The sequence below is a fragment of the Parasteatoda tepidariorum genome, chromosome 2, assembly GCF_043381705.1.
Source record: "Parasteatoda tepidariorum isolate YZ-2023 chromosome 2, CAS_Ptep_4.0, whole genome shotgun sequence".
NCBI lineage: Eukaryota > Metazoa > Arthropoda > Arachnida > Araneae > Theridiidae > Parasteatoda > Parasteatoda tepidariorum.
The window spans coordinates 85,670,384-85,690,151 of NC_092205.1; the positions used below are offsets into that span (position 1 = coordinate 85,670,384).

General features: G+C 28.9%; 1 protein-coding gene across 4 annotated transcripts in view; it reads left to right on the top strand.

Annotated features, from left to right (window-relative positions):
* The window catches only part of LOC107444360 (pro-neuregulin-2, membrane-bound isoform), an 82,805-nt gene extending 64,728 nt beyond the window's left edge, over positions 1 to 18,077 (top strand). Inside the window, exons 3-9 of one of the 4 annotated variants that reach the window (XR_011636202.1) lie at positions 258 to 457; positions 1,955 to 2,054; positions 9,047 to 9,117; positions 9,686 to 9,733; positions 10,799 to 10,901; positions 15,362 to 15,473; positions 16,725 to 18,077. Coding sequence is in view for 2 of the 4 variants with exons in the window: in XM_043047982.2 (XP_042903916.1) it covers positions 258 to 457; positions 1,955 to 2,054; positions 9,047 to 9,117; positions 10,799 to 10,901; positions 12,811 to 12,922; positions 16,725 to 16,799 (661 nt within the window). In the remaining 2 variants the exon portion in view is untranslated. Of the gene's footprint in view, positions 1 to 257; positions 458 to 1,954; positions 2,055 to 9,046; positions 9,118 to 9,685; positions 9,734 to 10,798; positions 10,902 to 12,810; positions 12,923 to 15,361; positions 15,474 to 16,724 lie in introns of those variants that run through there. The other 3 variants (XR_006225824.2, XM_043047982.2, XM_043047981.2) reach the window with 3 other exon arrangements.
* The last annotated feature ends 1,691 nt before the right edge of the window (positions 18,078 to 19,768 follow it).

The following is a 19,768-nucleotide window of genomic DNA, read 5'->3' on the forward strand; positions in this document are numbered from 1 at the left end:
AACAGTAGTTTTACTATATTTTTATCAGTGTAGGTAGTTTAATTAATTTGCTTTTAAAAGTTACTTGAACTTCTCAACATCAGAGAAAAATTGCAGAATTATTTATCTCCATCCAGAATAGTCTTAATTCAAATGTATATTTTGAGAATCAAATTAATTAGTTGTATTTAAATATCGATTATTGAAATCAAATTTACTTCTTGAATTACTTTTACTCACACTAACTTTGTTGATTTTTGTCTTCTATTTGATTACAGAAGGACCTCAAGACTTACAATTAGAAAAGCTCGTACTTCCGATAGGGGGACGTACGAGTGTAGAGCTGGAAATGTAGTTAGTGAAGATTCCATATCTGCCTCAACCACGGTTGTTGTAACAAGAAAGAAAACAACTAAAACAACCACCAAAAAGCCCACAACCACCACCTCAACAACCACCGTGCAACCTACAACAACACGTAAGCTTTTGAAATCACTTTATACTAACTTTATTTGCATTGTGTAGAACTGATTCTTTGTTTTAACAGACTTTTACTTCTGAATTTAAGGAACGGCAGTTTTCTATCAATTATAATACTTAAGGAAATCGTTTTATATTTTGCATTTCTAATTAATTTCACTAATTAAGGTACTCTTCTGATTATGACAAAAATTTGATTACAAGAATAATATGGTACAAATGTTATTTTACATACATTTATTTCACGAATGATACTAGAACGAGGATTTTATGAAACATATTCGGAATAAAACATATTCGGAATTAATTTGTTCCAAATACTTGGCCATTTTTTTAAAGTCAATTCAATACGAAGTACTCAGTTACGAAAATTCCATTCTTAAATAATTAGCTCATTTAATTTTCAAGATTATTTTAGACAAATTACTTGGCCAAAGTGATATATCCAGTACATTTCTAGCAGCACAGTTAAGAAAATTTCACTGTTGATCATAATGATATTTTGCGCAAGTATTTTAATCCATTCGCATGGCCACACTGATTTAATCAGTTCACTGCTTACGACTCAGATACCGAAATTTCTTGTATTAAAACAATTGTGGGATTATTTTTGTCCAACTCTAACTGCTTAGTGGCGCTGATTTAATCAGAACACTAATTGTAACACGCAAAAACGAAAATATCAGTATTTGCAATACAGGAACGAAAATTTTAGTGTTGATTATAAAAATGTTAGCTTTATTCCAATATATTGATGCTACTGATTTGATCAATACACTATTTGCACAAAAGAGTTATTGAAAAAACTAATAAAAATGAAAAGATAATTAGTGTTGAGTAAATCAATTATTGATATTAACTATGATTATTCCCATTTTTTTTTCTTGATCCACACACAATAAGAAATTTATTATATAGATATTTATAATATATGTATATTACCGGGTTACCAACCTTGGTTACTCGATCACGCCACTGTATACATTGCACTGCATCTTATACAGTAATGAAATTTTTAATTTTTACCCCCCATTATTTGATCAAAAAAGGTCCTGGGTTCAAATCCCGGACAAGGCATGGATATTCTTTCATTCTCTGCACTATCTGCTCTTACTTTGGGAAAAACGTTGGCCCACCTAATATGGTGCTACTGACAGAGTGTCCAGCAAATCTGCCCTACTAATAATCTGAATGACGAGTGTCAATCAGGTGGGCATTAAAAAAAGTTTTCAAGTACTTTATTTATTATCATCATAAAAATAATGATTAAATAAATCAAATTTATGATATTTTTTGGCTCGTTTAAAAGTTTTTTTCTGCAATAAAAATTAGACTTAAGTTCTGAGCGTGTATTAATTACGTAAAATTAATAATGGCACTTAATATCAATAACTAATTTACGTAAAATTATTAATCTCTTCATAAAGTCTTTCAAAAAAAATCTTTTGATTGTTTGTCATTTTAATTCTAAAACACTGTTCATTTACTCTTATAGAATCTAGTCCATGGACGACAGAGCCCTGTCCAACTTCAGATTTCTGCCTCAATGGTGGCACATGTGTATTTTATAGAGTAGTCAGAGAATACGTTTGCCAGTAAGTATACCTTATTTCTATTACAAATATTCATTCTCAAAGCACCTGTGTATTAAAATTTCGGTGCTTATCTGTTACAATGACCATTAAAATAACATCGATTATAAGTTATAAGATTGGAGACTCCGAGCTTTTTCTTACTATTTATTCATTTAAAAATCTCTGCTTTGTGATAAAATGTTATTTTTATTATCNTTGCATCTAAAGCAGATTCACGAATCTATTACGACAGATGGGTACACCTTTAGTACAGAGAGAGCTACCATGTTATCTCTGTCGTTGACTTCGTCAGAACATTCTTACTAACACCTCATTGCATGGCCACAGTATTTTTTAGCTTAATTTTCTGAGTGAAATCTTCAATTTAAAAAAAGAATACCACGCGAACAGTATTTTCCCCATTTAATTCGTATTACACAAAGTCACATATCGGATATACATAAAGGCACATATCCGATATGCATACATATCTCATAACATGCGATATGCTGATTAACACTGAAATAATTCATGTTCTTCCTATTCAATTCATACAAGACGAAGGCATATTTTCGTATGAGTGTCATTGGCACTGAGAGATAGCATGTTCTGCCCATTTAATTCTTTCAAGACAAAGGCATGATTCGAAATGCATCGCAATAACACGGAAAGAATTCATGTTCTACCATTTATTCAATATTCATTCAAAACAAAAGTATATTTTTTATAGCTTGGCAATAACAGGGAAAAAAATTGTTCTTCCCATTTAGTTCTTTTAAGACAAAGACATATTTTCGATAAGCACGTCAATAACACTGAAAGAATTCATGTTCTGCCATTTGCTCAACATTCAAGACAAAAGCATATATTTCCGATAAGCATGGCAATAACACGGAAAAAAATATCCATGTTCTTCCCATTCAGTTCTTTCAAGACGAGGATATATTTTCCATTTGCATGTTATGACACGGAAAGAATATGTTCTTCCAATTTAGTTCTCGCAAGACAAAAGCATATTTCCGTTATGCATGGCAATAACACAGAAAGAATCCATATGCCTCCCATTTAACTCTTACAAAAGGCTAATTTCCGTTATGCATGGCAATAACACGGAAAAAAATATCCATGTTCTTCCCATTCAGTTCTTTTACGACGAGGACATATTTCGCATTTGCATGTTATAACACGGAAAGAATATGTTCGTCCAATTTAGTTCTTACAAGACAAAAGCATATTTCCGTTATGCATGGCAATAGCACGGAAAGAATCCATATACTTCCCATTTAACTCTTACAAAAGGCGAATTTCGGTTATGCATGGCAATAACACGGAGAGAATCCATTTTCAGCAGTGAATAACCGAAGTGGAGGGAAAACTCAGGTGTACGTCATGCAAGTGTTAAAGAGTTTATGAGTAATGTGAGGATCACGGAGATAAAATTAGAAGCATACGTTACGCGGAAGTGTCAGTCGGGTTTTAAATTTCACTTTTTCTTTAATATCCTTCATCCACATTCAGACACTTTTCTTTCAAATGGTAGCGAAGGTTTAGGAAGTCAAAGACATTATTCTATTTTTCTCATTTTTTAAAGTGTGATTCCCGCTCAAAATCCTTGGCTTCCTTTACTTATTCTGTGAGCTCATAATATCATATTTATGGCTTTTTTTCTTTCTAATTATGTTAAATGCATAGCGGACTATTTTTTATTAAACAAATTCAAATCTATTGGAATGATTTTAAGAAGATAGGAAGCCACTTAGAATGGTCATCGTGTCATATTTATGATTTTTTTTCTTAATTCTGTTGAATGATCTATTTTCTATTATAGGAATTTAAATCCGTAGGAATTATTTTAAGCGAATAGAATGCCATTCTGAGAGCTCATTGTATCATATTGAAGATTTTTTTTTTCGACTTCTGTTGAATATATAACAGACTATTTTTTGTTAAATGAATTTAAATCTGTAGAAATTATTTTAAGAAGATAGGAAGCCACTTCGGAAGCTCATAGTATTATATTGATGATTTTTCTTCTAATTCCGTTAAATATATAACGGACTATTTTTTATTAAATAAATTCAAATCTATTGGAATGATTTTAAGAAGACAGGAAGTCACTTAGGATGCTCATCGTATCATATTTATGACTTTTTTTTCTTCTTAATTCTGTTGGATGGTTTATTTTCTATTATAGAAATTTAAATCCGTAGGAATTATTTTAATAGACTGCCCTTCTGGGAGCTCATCGTATCATACTGATGATTTTTTTTAAAAATTCTGTTAAATATATAACCATCTATTTTTTATTAAACAAATTCAAATCTGTAGGAATGATTTAAAGAAGATAGAATGCCCTCTTAAAATATATGATTTTTCGGGTATGTTATGTTAAGTAAAGTGGAGTATTAATAATGTGATAATTATATTTTATATGATCATTATCATAATAACTTCTATTGATGTATGAGATGTTCTGAACTTAACTGGATCTAAGCCTTAAATTATATTTTTCAAGTAGCCAAGGTCAAAGCTTATTAACTCTAGTTAACCCTTAAAGTGTTTATTATAGTTCACTTGATTTCAAGACCTTGGTTTATTCTATGGCTTTGAAAAAGTACATTGTTAACAAAGCATTAATCGGTAAACAATATTTATGCTTTTGACTTGATCCAATTTCGCTTTGGTCGCTTCAAATTTTCATATTAGTTATTTTGAAACATTTTTTACAGAAAATATGAATGTAAGATTATATGCAAAATGATAACAGTCAATTTCTCCACAACAAAAATTTCATAAAACTAGGAAGCTTCGCCCCCTGCTTGCTGGCGCTCGCCATCCCCCGGAACTGCTTTCGCAGTTCATTTCGGATTGCTTCGCAATCCAATGCTCGCTTTGCTCGCTCATTGGATACGTTCTTAACGTCTAGCTTGTGTATACTTTTTCGAATACTGAAGTTCCGAAAACTTTTCACTGTAGAAAATTCTAAACCTGTACATTTCAATATTAATTTGAAATTGTTCACATATTTTGCTTAATCACAATCACACTATTCTAAATTTCAGTTGTTGAGAAAAGTAACTGTTGTAAGTCTTGTTTTAAAGTCTTTCCCACCAGAGGGCTAAAGCCATGTGTTATAAAACTATATGAAATAGTAATCTGCCACTGAACGCCGGATGTAAAGCATCGGCTTCGATGAAGATAATTTTTTGTATTTTTAATTCTCTGAAGGAAGCCACCCTAAATATATAAGTTATATAAGTAAAAGTTAAGGTAGTATTGTTAAGTTGAAACACAATATTTTTAGTTTTGATGTCAGCAATACAATTCAATTTTTCACAAAAACGATTGTTTCCATCATTAAATTCAGTGTCAACAATTCAAATTCTTCTGAGGCAACTCTTAACCTCTAAATATTATTTTTTTATGTACACATTTCTAAATTTCAGTATTCAACCACAAAGCAACTTAAAGTCCTCAAATTTAGCATGAAGTTGTAAAATGTAATGAAAGAGGGTCATAGCAATAATGAAAGTAGAAGTAAAGTTAGTACTGTAAAATTAAAACAATATTTTTAATCAATGAGCCAAGTTCTTCAAGAAGCAGTTGTAGAAGTAGGTTGTTTATTTAAAACTTTTTATAGAATTTCTTTAAGAACACAATTGTTAATTTGGGCATTTGGCGATACAACACTTTTAGAATTGAAGGATTTGTTACGTCAAGCGCTCAGGTATCATAATTTTGATCTAGTTGCGCTTCTATGTCATTTTGATTTATGTTGCTAAGTTAACTTTCAAAAAATTCTATGGCTGGCAACAGCATTTTTATTTTTTAAGTTGTTTATTTTTATTTCTTTTAGAATTCGTTCTTTTTTTAGCGAAATGTTTTTTAACCTAACAGAATTCATTGCCGACTGTTCTCTGTATATATGAAGAAAATAAAGTAAATATTTAAGTGTTGTGAAAAGAATCTTATTTAATTGTACAAAGTACTTCTTTAAAAACGAAAACTGCTGCCACCAGCGGAAAAGAAATACGGCCAAATTTGAGAGCCACGTAAGAGAATTATATACATTAGATTATATATTATTTTATCGACCGTTATAATAACTCACACATAAATGTTTATGTACTAAGTTTAATTAAAATGGTAAAAATTAATGGTAATTACTTTTGTGATGTATAAGGTTATTCCATTAATATAATGTATACACAGTTTTTTTTGTGCGTGACAATTCATTAAACAATCATAATAATACTTAAAAACAAATATTTTTAAAATCAATCTTTTAAATGGAAATAACTTATGTAAAGGTTTTCACCCCATTGAACTGAACTTAAGACTAACTTTTAGAGAACAGCCAATTTTTGAGTTAGTTTTAGTTCACTTGATCCCTTCAAAACAAACCATTTTAAAAACAAAGTATTTGTTTATGTTATTTCAACAAAACCAGACAAAGGATAACCTCCTATCTGATTGGCAAGTCAAATGTATGAGTTTCTTATTGTATCTGTGGTTTTAATTTAATTGGCAGTGAACTCAAAGACTTCCAGAACGTCGCAGATATTTAAAATAGCACAAACGAACACAATTTGCTTAAAGGTCAACTATATTTTTATTCGGAAAAATATTATTTCTTATTATGAAAACATGATTGAACTACTTATGCATTTATTAATGCATGTACTTAATGCCAATGCGGTTTAAGTTATAAATAGTTATAACGTTTCTTTTGGTGAGACGAATTTCTAAGACGTTTTTTGATAAATCGTCTTAGAAATTTGTCGAAATTGACGCGGAATCGCCGCAAATGATAATACAGTCAAACCCCGCAATAGTGAACCTTCAAGGGTCCAAAATTTTGGTTCACTATAAAAAAAAATCAATAATTTTTTTTCTAATTATCCATTTTTTATCATCTTAATCTGATGTGAAATAGTTATAAAGTTTCTTTTGGTGAGACGAATTTTTAAGACGTTTTTTGATAAATCGTCTTTGAAATTTGTCGAAATTGACGCGAAATCGCCGCAAATGATAATACAGTCAAACCCCGCGATAGTGAACCTTCAAGGGTCCAAAATTTTGGTTCACTATAAAAAAAAATCAATAATTTTTTTTTCTAATTATCCATTTTTATCATCTTAATCTGATGGGTCTCGAGATTCGCCATTTTCAACTGTTTGAAACCTATTTAATTTCTCTTGATTACAGCACCCTCTGTTAAACATAATACGTAAACTTACAACTCAAATAGAATTACTCTTTCCTGGAGAATCCAAATCTGCAATAAAGAATAGGGGTCCCTATTTAAGATTTCAAAATTACCCTCCACCCTGACACTAGGAGGTGGGAGTAAAATATCGAGTTGATATTATTGGGTATCTTTCACAAAACATTGGATGTAACTATTTTTATTCTTTTTATCCAATGTATATATTTCTCGATATGTTTTATAGTTACCAAACTTTTTTTACGCACCCTATAACATAAAAAGCAAAATAAATGCAAGCTATGTACTAAGGGCAATTTGTAACAAGACTAAAAACATAATTGGTAGTACTGGGACATTAGTTAGCCAAAAACTATTCCACAAAAGTAAATAAAGCCACAGGTAAATAATTTTTAAAAATTAAAATTATGTTCGCAATAAATTTTGACTCTAGCAATATAGTAAAACAAATATGAAAAATAAAGCTATTATGCTCCAATTGTACTAATTCAGTGAAGGAATATAAAACATATTTGAAAAAAGGTAGAGGTATATTACTTCATTCGCCAAAAATTATTTTAAAATATTTATATTACAAACATTTTTTTACCGGTAATATAATCAATAATGTGCTTTTTTTCCCTTAAAAAATCTAAGAAAAGCTGCTAATAGTATATAAATATGGATAAGAATCATTTGTTAAAGAGCAATATCCTCACTGCTATAAAAATATAGCTTCTAATTCACTTACACGTTCTGTAAATTTCTTAATGAGTATTTTCATTTGCTTCTTTGAGTTTTCCTCAAATAAAAAAAAGCCACAGTGAGTATTAGATTTAATTAAAAAATTGAATACTTGATCAAGTTGATTAAAATTTTATACTTGATTAGTCACAGAACTTTCAAGAAAAATATATTTGTTTAAAAAAAAATAAAATTATGACAAAACGGAATATTTCTTGTTGTGGCAAATAAAACTTCAGAACTAAATTCTGAGTACATTGTAAGAAATTTCGAATCAAATTACGATAAAAGGTACTAACACTCTGAGAACAGCAACGTTAAAATTTATTTCACCGTAAAATTTATTTTTACTGTAGAATTTATTACCGTTATCTTTATAGTAATATTTATTTAACAACAGTGATTCATTGATTTTACTGCATTACTGCAAAAGTCACGGTATATAAGATTTTCTGTTCCGTAAAATTTTACGGTAAAAAGTGTTGACACTCAGAGTGTTAGCGTTTTTTTTTACCGTAGTTTCTTACAATGCCATATTTTTTACAGTATCAAAGCAAAAAAAAACATTGTTACTTTTTTCGTCAGTTTTTATAGCATAAAAAATATCTTAATATAATATGGTACAAAGCAAATTTATAAAATTTTGAAAAATTTCATTATATATTGCACTAATTTGACTGGTTTTTTGTGTGTGTGTGTGTGTGAAAGGATGCTAAGAAAGAAATATGAAAACACTTTTCACTAAAATTTGAACAATTTTAGGAAATTAATGTCATTTTCTGTATTGCATCGCTTTTTTTTTTGTTTTTTTTAAAATCAAATCATCTAAACACAAAATGAATTAAAAATAAAGGAAATATTCGATTTTAGATTTTCAATAAAGCTACGATCAACTAAAACCAGTGAAATGAATTGCTCTTTTTTGAAGTTTTATGTTTTTGTTGCCTTTTAGAAAAAAACTTATTTATAATTATATATAATTATGATAACTTATAAAAACTTATGATATAATTGTAACTTAATAAATTATTGTACAGTATATATTTTTTTCCTGTTTTTGCAGTTGTGCGGATGGATTCGTTGGCCTAAGATGTGATTACAAAGATGTAAGCATTTCTGTGGGGGAAGTTAGAAGTAAGTTTATTTTGAAACTTTTTTTAAACTCTTATCGATTGATGTGAACTTAAAATTCAAGTCAATAATAAATATTTTAAAGAACAACAAATATTTTTCATAGTATTCGTAATTCATAAATGCTTTTATTGAGCCTATGTTTGTTTTCTGATAAAAATGGTTCGAAATAGAATTAGATATTTTTAAATTACAAAAAAAAATAAATTAGATTTTACTTTTTTTATTTAATTAGTTATTGGTGTATCGATACTATATTTAAGAAAAATGAACAATTCACAACACAAATTATAAACTTCAACAACGAAAAAAATCATAACTTATGATGATATTATGTATTGAAAGATAACTGTAAAAAAATAAAATAAAATCTTTAAAGTTTTATTTTTTTTAATGTTTAATTTTTTTAAAATTATTAATGAAATTAAGCTCTAATTTTACTTTCTAGAATTTTTCACGAAAAAGCTACATCCGAATTAATTTTACTCTGCCTTACAAAGATAACAGTATTAATAAGTATTTATAAATGAAAGTTGAAATTAAATTCACTAATAATTATTGATATTCACAGATTACAGTTCACGAGGTGATATTCCATGACCGATCACGAAGAAAAGTGGTATGTCGTTGAATTAAAGTATGCATGTGGGCATGCTTAACAATTATACGCTTTTTATGCATGGCGTCCAATCGCAGTTTTTTATGATGCTAATTAATGCAAGCTTCCTCTGCATGAAAGAAACATTTAAAATTGTCTAATCAATTTTAATTCTTGCAAAAAAACTACACAAAATGCAATTTCATCTCAATTTTTTTTCCTTGATTAACTTTTCTCTCTTTCCTTTTTTTAACTACTAATGATTATTTTACAGAATTCTTGCACAAATTTCTCAGCAGTGAAGATATTTTAAAGAGATTTTCGATTTTCTCTAGTATTAATCACCAGATGTGCTTACGTGCATTGTGTAGTTTGATTTGATCTTAAAAAGTAGTTAAGCATTAGCAAGTTTTCAAATACATTTTATTTAGTTTGAAACTATAGTGGTATCACGTTGCAACACGTAAAAAAGGCAACACGCTTATCTGCTTTAATGGACCAAAAAGCACACGTTAAATTTGTTATCGTCACAGTTCTCTAAGAATTGAGGCGTATAAACTACCTTTCTTTTCGTAGCTGCAATTTGTAAAACATGACTCCAATCAGAAAAGTAGTAAAAATGTTAATGTTCCCAAATATTATTTTCGCATTTTTCATCATACTTTAAAAACTATTTATGTTCCCATTTATGACAGTCCAATGATTCCATTTGAGATCTGGTGATTAGAGCAACAGTTATTCATGGTTATACCTTTTTTTCCCCCATTGTAAAGTTTCAATTTCCGCAGCCCATTTAGACAATCGTGAGAAAATTGGTTTGATTTTTTAAAACTATCATAAAATTTTAATAAAAACCTTAAATTGGTTTATGCATATATATTCAGATTAATGCTTCTTGCTTACAATAAATAATTTAAATAATATTGACGCGCAAGTCATTCTTGTGACTAATTCTTTATTGCATGTTGAAATATTCACTAACTTTCATGTTCATTATGCTTCGTAAGAAATAATGCTAAACATTTTAAATTTATTTGCAATTTTTAATTATTGCGCTATAATTCACAATTTCATAATTGTTAACAGATATGGATCAAAGCTACGATCGTCTCTTCATTGCCATTTTGGTTCTCTTTCTGATTTTCTTTTGTTCAAATTGGGCTTGTGTTGGTATTTGCTGGTTATGTTGGTAAGTAAACATAATTGTTCTCATAATTGCGCATAATACATACATATTTTATATGTTATGCTTTAATTACTTGTACTTTATGCTTTAATTAGGCGGTAGAGTTGCGGTTTTTCAAAATATGAAAATGCAAACAAATTACGACTGTATTTCTTAGAATTACATAATGAGAAAGTAACCATAGTTTATGTGCATTTTGATTCGAAAAATGCCCTTTTTGATTTCGAAAAATATGAGAAAAAAGATTGATTACTTCCACTTTAAAAAAATTACTGAAGTACAGAATTACCCAAAATATTTCATCAGGACAGTTTCAAACAGAATGTTTATTTACACCAAAAAACTGTCACAGTGTGCTGGCGTGCCAGTATAAAACCATTTATTTCACAGAAAAAATACTGTTACAGAAAAAATACTGTTATTTAAAAACTGACACCTGTTTTTTAACAGTTTACTTACAACAAACTTCGTAATTTAAAAAAAAATTTATAATATAACTATGACAGCATTGTGGTACAGGGTGCGAAACCGAGAACAGCAACAGCATTCTTACTACCAGTCGATGCTTAGATTCGAACCTGGGTCACACTCATTGGAAGGAAAGCGCTCGTTCCTTTGAGCTACCGCAGTTATAGTGTCGCATTAAGAACTATCTTGAACTTTTTTTTTATCTTAAAAGTCTTACTTATTGAAATATTTAAGAATAAAGACGTTCATAACTATAGTCCATCGTTACAAAAAAATCTGGCAACTTTACTTACCAAAATATTATTTAAAAAAATTCTAATAATTATGTAGAGTACCGGTTTGACAATAAAATTGAATCGCAGCTTTATTTGTACGAAGTTCAAAACTATAAAATAATTGCTGAAAAATAACAGTAAGGATTTGAAAAAGAATAGAGTTATCCAACAGTTAGCAAAATTGCAAGGCAAAAACTAAAATTTGAACTAACGATTTTAATCCGTTTTTGATTAGGATGAAAAGCGGAAGAAAACCGTTTTCTCAACAAAACAGCTAAACAGTCAAACATACAGAGAAATTCCGTAAACAGAACCGGAAATTTTTACAGTGAAGGATAGCAGATCTCTGTATGACTATAATATCTATGGATAAATCTGTATGTCACTTTAAACTGTTTTTTTTTTCCTGTGAAAAATATATTTTTCTACTGCGGAATTTACAATTTCTTTCATAATCTGTGTACAAGTATACAACGTACAAAGGTGATACATAAGTAGAAGCAAACACTCATTAAGTTTCTGGCACATACTACAAATCCTCAATGTGTGCATTCTTGATCATCTAACACACATCTCAATAACCCAGTTCCATCTCATCCATAAATATCATAATAATAATAGCTATAGCGATCAATATCATAATAGTATGCAAAAATATAATCAAAAACGCATGTCTAAATACCATAATCATAATAGCAAAAATATTAAAAATAAATCATATGATCCTAATAACATGCATAAATATCACAATAGCAAGAGCATCCGATGTAATAGCATATATTTAACATAGAGATGCAACTTGATTACCGTTGTGATGTATCTCTGGTGGCCAAGGGTGTTCTGTACATCGATCATTTTTGGCCGTATAGTCCGCATGTACCAGAAATTAAGTGAGTGCATGTTTCTTTCATCCGTTTTCGTACGTCGTAGTATGTTTGAAAATAAGCGATCCTTTGAAATCCTGTATATAATTTATCTAATCTTGTATTGTTTATTTGGCAAACGTGACAGTATTAACCCTCTTTTTTCTGACATTAAAATTAATTTATTTCATTTTATGTTACATAAGAATGAAATTAATTTCATTTCTTATGTGAAACTTTATGTTTAATCATTAGTGTTTTTTTTCCGGATTTTAATTTTCACTTATTGTACCTCTTTTCTTCCAGTTTAAGGTGTCAACGTAAGGATAATAACTGGGGAAAATTCCGAGATTTGACTTTACTGCAGAAGTTTCTTAAAAGCAAGAACTGGTCTGACGACGATAAAGTATCAGATAATGTAAATAATTTTTCATTAATATATAGTTTAAGACATATTCGTTTGAGTATCTAGACAATTGCATAGAATTGTCCCATAAATATAATGATAATTATATATTCTTAAAAATATAATGATCATAACAGAATAAAAAAAATTTTTGTTGAGTATTAAACCATTTTTTTACCTATAAAAATTTTAATTTTCGTTACATTAAAAGGAAATCATTTATCAGTTAAAATCAATTCAATATCTAATATTGAGAAAAAATATTTTTTTAACAAATGAATGCTTTTTATTTTTGTATAAAAACTTTACATACATTTCACAGGCGTATTTTTTATTTTTTATTTTTTTGATTAGACTTGCAAAAAAGATTTAAATTATCCATCGTAAAACGTAGCTGTGAATTAAGGATTTACTTAACGATTGACCTTTTGTTAAGCTAGAATGACTCTTTTACATTATCTTTTTTTTTTGTTTTTTGCAAATGCAAAATAACGATTTGAAAGTGTCATTAGGGAGAAAAAAATTATCCTCGTTTGATAAAAGACTATAACATTTTTCAGGGTCCTCTAGAATTTAAAAAGTATCGATAATTTTAATCTAAAATCCTCGCCACTCTCTGAGGGAAGAGGAGTGATAAGTTTGTTGCCCGTTGATTGAATTTTAGACTTTTTTTAACTTAACTTAATTATATGTCCCACTCCCCTTTGCTTTAGGTCTCCCTGGCTCTAAAAGAGTTGACCGTTAAGAGTTTATTAATTAAAGAGTTTATTAATCGAATATAAATTTAATTGCAGGTTTCGAAAATCATAATTGGTTATAAATATTTATAACTCTCGGAACTCCTGAGACCCTTTCACAGAACACTAGGGTTCCGTAGAATGGAAGCCATTGTTCTAAACTATTCGTTCTACTGTGCTGCTATCCAAGACCCCCATCAACAAATTTCAATGGATCCCATCTTGTCCTTTTAAATGTCTGGGTTAGGTCAAATTTTCGCCTAATTTGACTGTAATATTAATAANTATTTAAAAACTGACACCTGTTTTTTAACAGTTTACTTACAACAAACTTCGTAATCTTAAAAAAAAAAAATCTATAACATAACTATGTCAGCATTGTGGTACAGGGTGCGAACCGAGAGCAGCATTCTTACTACCAGTCGATGCTAAGATTCGAACCTGGGTCACACTCATTGGAAGGAAAACGCTCGTTCCTTTGAGCTACAGCAGTTATAGTGTCGCAATAAGAACTATCTTGAACTTTTTTTTATCTTAAAAGTATTACTTATTTAAGTATAAAAACGTTTATAACTATAGCCTACTGGTATAAAAATGTCTAGCAACTTTACTTACCAAAAAAATCTATCAATAGAATTTTAATAATAATGTAGAGTAACAATTTGCCAATAAAATCTATTCGCAGCTTTATTTATACGAAGTTCAAAATTATAAAATGATTGCTGAAAAATAACAATGATGATTTGAAAAAAGATAGGTGTTATATCCAACGGTTGGCAATACTGCAAGGCAAAAACTAGAATTTGAACTGAAGGTTTTATTCCGTTTATGGGTAGGATAAAAAGCAGAAGAAATTTGCTTTCTCAGGAAAACAGCTAAAATGTCAAATATACAGAGAAATTCTGTAAACAGAATGGGAAATTTTAATATTGAAGGATCGCAGATCTGCATTTTATTCCATAATATGTATGGATAAATCTGTATTTTACTTAAAACAGTTTTTTTATGTGAAAAAAAGTGTTTTTCTTCTGTAAAATTTGCAATTTCATTTTTAGTTTATGTACAAGTATACGACGTACAAGCGTTTGTGATACATGAAAAGAAACATACACTCACTATCTGGTACATGCTACAAATGCTCAATGTCTGCATTCTCGATCACCAAACACACATCTCAATGAACCAGTTCTATCTTATCTATAAATATCATAATAATGATAGCTATAGCTTTCAATATCATAATAACATGCAAAAATACAATCATGAAAGCATGTATAAGTATCATAATCATAATAGCAAAAATGTTCAAAATAAAGCATGCATAAATATCATAATAGCAATAGCGTTCGATATCATAATAGCATATATTTAATATAGAGTATGATTACCGTTGTGAAGTGTGTCTGGTGGCCAAGAGTGTCCTGTACACATCGATCATTTTTGGCTATTTAGTCGACATGTACCGGAAGTTAAGTGAGTGTATGTTTCTATCATCCGTCCTAGTACGACGTCGTATGCTTGAAAATAAACGATCCTTTAAAATCCTGTGTATAATTTAACTAATCTTGTAATTTTATTTGACAAACATGACTGTATTAACCCTCTTTTTTGGTCGGAAAATTAATTTCATTTTTTAAGTGCAACTTTATTTTTAATTATTCGTGTTTTTTTTTCGGATTTTAATTTTCACTTATTGTGCCTCTTTTTTTTCCAGTTTAAGGTGTCAACGTAAGGATAATAACTGGGGAAAATTCCGAGATTTGACTTTACTGCAGAAGTTTGTTAAAAGCAAGAACTGGTCTGACGACGATAAAGTATCAGATAATGTAAATAATTTTCCATTAATAAATAGTTTAAGACATATTCGTTTGAGTGTCAGGTCAAATGGATAGAATTGTGCTATAAAAATATAATGATAATTATATATTCTTAAAAATATAGTGATCATAACAGAATAAAAAAAATTTTTGTTGAGTATTGAACTATTTTTTTAAACTATAAAAATTATAATTTTTGCTTCATTTAAAAAAATCATTTATCAGTTAAAATCAATTCAATATCTAATATTGAGAAGAAAAAAAAATTTTTTTTTACACTTTAATGCTTTTTATTTTCGTATAAAAACTTTGCATATATTTCATAAGCGCATTTGTTATTTTTTATTTATTTATTACACTTGCAGAAAAGATTATTCCGTCGTAAAACGTAGCTTTGAATTAAGGATTTACTAAACGATTGACCTTTTGTTAAGCTAGAATGACTCTTTTACATTATCTTTTTTTTTTTTTTTTTGCAAATGCAAAATAACGATTTGAAAGTGTCATTAGGGAAAAAAATTATCCTCCTTTGATAAAAGACTATAACATTTTTCAGGGTCCTCTAGAATTTAAAAAGTATCGATAATTTTAATCTAAAATCCTCGCCACTCTCTGAGGGGAGAGGAGTGATAAGTTTGTTGCCCGTTGATTGAATTTTAGACTTTTTTTAACTTAACTTAATTATATGTCCCACTCCCCTTTGCTTTAGGTCTCCCTGGCTCTAAAAGAGTTGACCATTAAGAGTTTATTAATTAAAGAGTTTATTAATCGAATATAAATTTAATTGCAGGTTTCGAAAATCATAATTGGTTATAAATATTTATAACTCTCGGAACTCCTGAGACCCTTTCACAGAACACTAGGGTTCCGTAGAATGGAAGCCATTGTTCTAAACTATTCGTTCTACTGTGCTGCTATCCAAGACCCCCATCAACAAATTTCAATGGATCCCATCTTGTCCTTTTAAATGTCTGGGTTAGGTCAAATTTTCGCCTAATTTGACTGTAATATTAATAATATTAATATTTGACTGTAATATTAAATTATTATTAATTTAAACATTCGATACTCTTTTTCTTCGGTTAAAATTTGCCAACCTTATATTAGGAAGAAAGTTAACTTATTAAACATTATTTTTAGTGTACCACTTCATTCTCAAATCCAAAAAAGAAAAAATAAATAAGAAAAAATTATGATATGAAAAAGAAAAAGTTTCATTTCGTGATTTTGCAGGAATTTTTTTTTCTTATATTTAATTAGGTTGATGTAGAACTCAGTGAGAGCAAAAACGGACGAAGTGACGACAAATTTAGAACCAAAACGACGGACCAATGAGCATCACTGAAGATATTTGGATAAAATGAACTTCTTGGTATAGTCCAAGACACTCTTTCGATATCTGATAGATGGTCAAATTGAGAAAAGTGCCTCAGGAATAAAGAGTATCAATTTATGTATTTTTCAGCATCCATTTCAATGTGCAATTCTTTTCAATGTCATTCAACTCTACGCCTTCTGTGCAACAACTTAGAATCAAAATTTTTATAATACTATTTGTTTTTTACTAATATGTATTTGTCATTAATGTATTTAAATACTTTAATACTTTTTCCTCCAGCATGTGTATCAGAGATAAAGAATCAAATACAATTTTGCATTTATATATTTTTTCCTCCTTTATTCTTAATAACTAATTTATTTTCATTCGCTTAACTGTAGCAATGAAACACTATCTTGTATTTTTTAACTATTAATAATCAAAACTGCTGCAATGTTGCAAATTTTGTAATTCCTCGTTTGTAGTATTTAGCAAATTAAGAATTGTTAAATACTACATAAGAAGACGAATTTCTCAAAAATACAAACGAGATTTCGGAAAATTTCTATTTTAAAATTCTTTATTTCAATAATTTATTTATTTATGAAATTTTTACATATACTAGTCGTCTTTGAGAGTATTTAATACAAATATACTATTTATTTAAATTTTTATTAGTTCTTTTACTGAAATTAATAAGTTTAAGACTAATTGTGTTTTTATAGGAACATTCCTGGAACTATTATAAAGTAGAGCTCCTGTACTTAACGTAGTTGGAGAGTTACGACTAGCGGCTTCAAATTTACGATAGAGATATTTCTATCAGTTACAACAGTTTGCAAAATTTTTCTCAAACTTAACCTTTTTACACCACGTTGAAATGGCGTTTACTTTATCAAGCTATATTTTTTTTAACCAATCAAAGAACATTCTAAACTAGGGCATTTTTGTTTCTTTCGGTAAGTTTCGACTGCACACATGGAGTTTTGGCTAATTACACATTGTTGTACGTGTATCGTAATTTTCTAACTACGTTAGATGCAGGGACTCTATCACGAATTAAACATCCAATATTTAAATATTGTAATACATTTTTCAAACTTATATCTTTTTCTAGTCCATTTCGGATCAAAAGTGAAAAGCATTTCAGGGTTTTCTCCCAGTGAAACACATAACCATTGCTGAAAAAAAGTGGAGCTGTTTATATTTTTGTCATACTTTTGTAAAAAAAATAATTGTGTAAAGAGAACTCATGAATGTAAGCTTTTCACCATTTCCGTAATTTTTTTTTAATATNGAATGCAGAAGAACTCGAATTTCTTAAAAATACAAACGAGATTTCCGAAATTTTTCTATTTTAAAATTCTTTATTTCAATAATTTATGTATTCTTAAATTTCTAAATACTACATAAGAAGTCGAATTTCTAAAAAATACAAACGAGATTTCGGAAATTTTCTATTTTAAAATTCTTTATTTCAATAATTTATTTATTTATGAAACTTTTACATATACTAGTCGTCTTTGAGAGTATTCAATACAAATATACTATTTATTTAAATTTTTATTAGTTCATTTACTGAAATTAATAAGTTTTAGACTGATTGTGTTTTTATAGGAACATTCCTGAAACTATTATAAAGTAGAGTTCCTGTACTTAATGTAGTTGGAGAGTTACGACTTGCGGCTTCAAATTTACGATAGAGATATTTCTATCAGTTACCACAGTTTGCAAAATTTTTCTCAAATTTAACCTTTTTACACCACGTTGAAATGGCGTTTACTTTATCAAGCTATATTTTTTTTAACCAATCAAAGAACATTCTAAACTAGGGCATTTTTGTTTCTTTCGGTAAGTTTCGACTGCACACATGGAGTTTTGGCTAATTACACATTGTTGTACGTGTATCGTAATTTTCTAACTACGTTAGATGCAGGGACTCTATCACGAATTAAACATCCAATATTTAAATATTGTAATACATTTTTCAAACTTATATCTTTTTCTAGTCCATTTCGGATCAAAAGTGAAAAGCATTTCAGGGTTTTCTCCCAGTGAAACACATAACCATTGCTGAAAAAAAAGTGGAGCTGTTTATATTTTTGTCATACTTTTGTAAAAAAAAATAATTGTGTAAAGAGAACTCATGAATGTAAGCTTTTCACCATTTCCGTAATTTTTTTTTATATATACTTGTATAAATTGAATTGTACATAATTATGTTAGTGAGATTATTTTCAAAAACAAGTGTTATTTATAATTGTATAAAGAAAAATCTAAATTTAAACAAAAATAATAAAGTAAATTTAATTTCTTCAAGTTGTTGTATTTCTTTCGCTACAAATTCACACGCCAATTTAGGAATTTCAGTAGACATTAACTGTATTTAAATTTTGCACTTATTGTAAGAATGGCTAATTTCAATAGTCGTAAATTAAAACAAAAGTAAAAATAAATGTAAGTCGCAACTAAGCGGGAGATTCTTATTCAGATCTGTGTTTTTCCGTTATTTATTAAAATTTTCCTCTTTTTTTAATTTTTTAAACATTATATGCCATTTTAATCGCTATATTGCGAAGGATATTGACGAATAAACATACTATTGAAAATTTTCTACAATGAATTCCCCATAGCATTTAAAATGTAGTCAATAAACTTTAATACATAAACTGATAAAAACTAAGTTTAAGTGTCGGTTTGTCATTTATGCCACTTGCCAATACCAGCAAGCCTGCTTGAAATCAAGCTATTTTTTAAGGCAGAGAGTGCGTTTCCTGTTTTTTTCCTGGCACCATCTATGGCCAAGAATACGGCTTCAGACACACATACATCACAACCCGTTTTACAGGGAGGGCCCAATTATAATCCATTTATTCATCCACAAATCGCAATTTTGACTTGAACCAACCAGAAAACGAACGCTCTCTATTCCAGAGGTGTTGATTTGTTATGGAAACTTGGAGGATTTTGTAACCCCGACAGATTT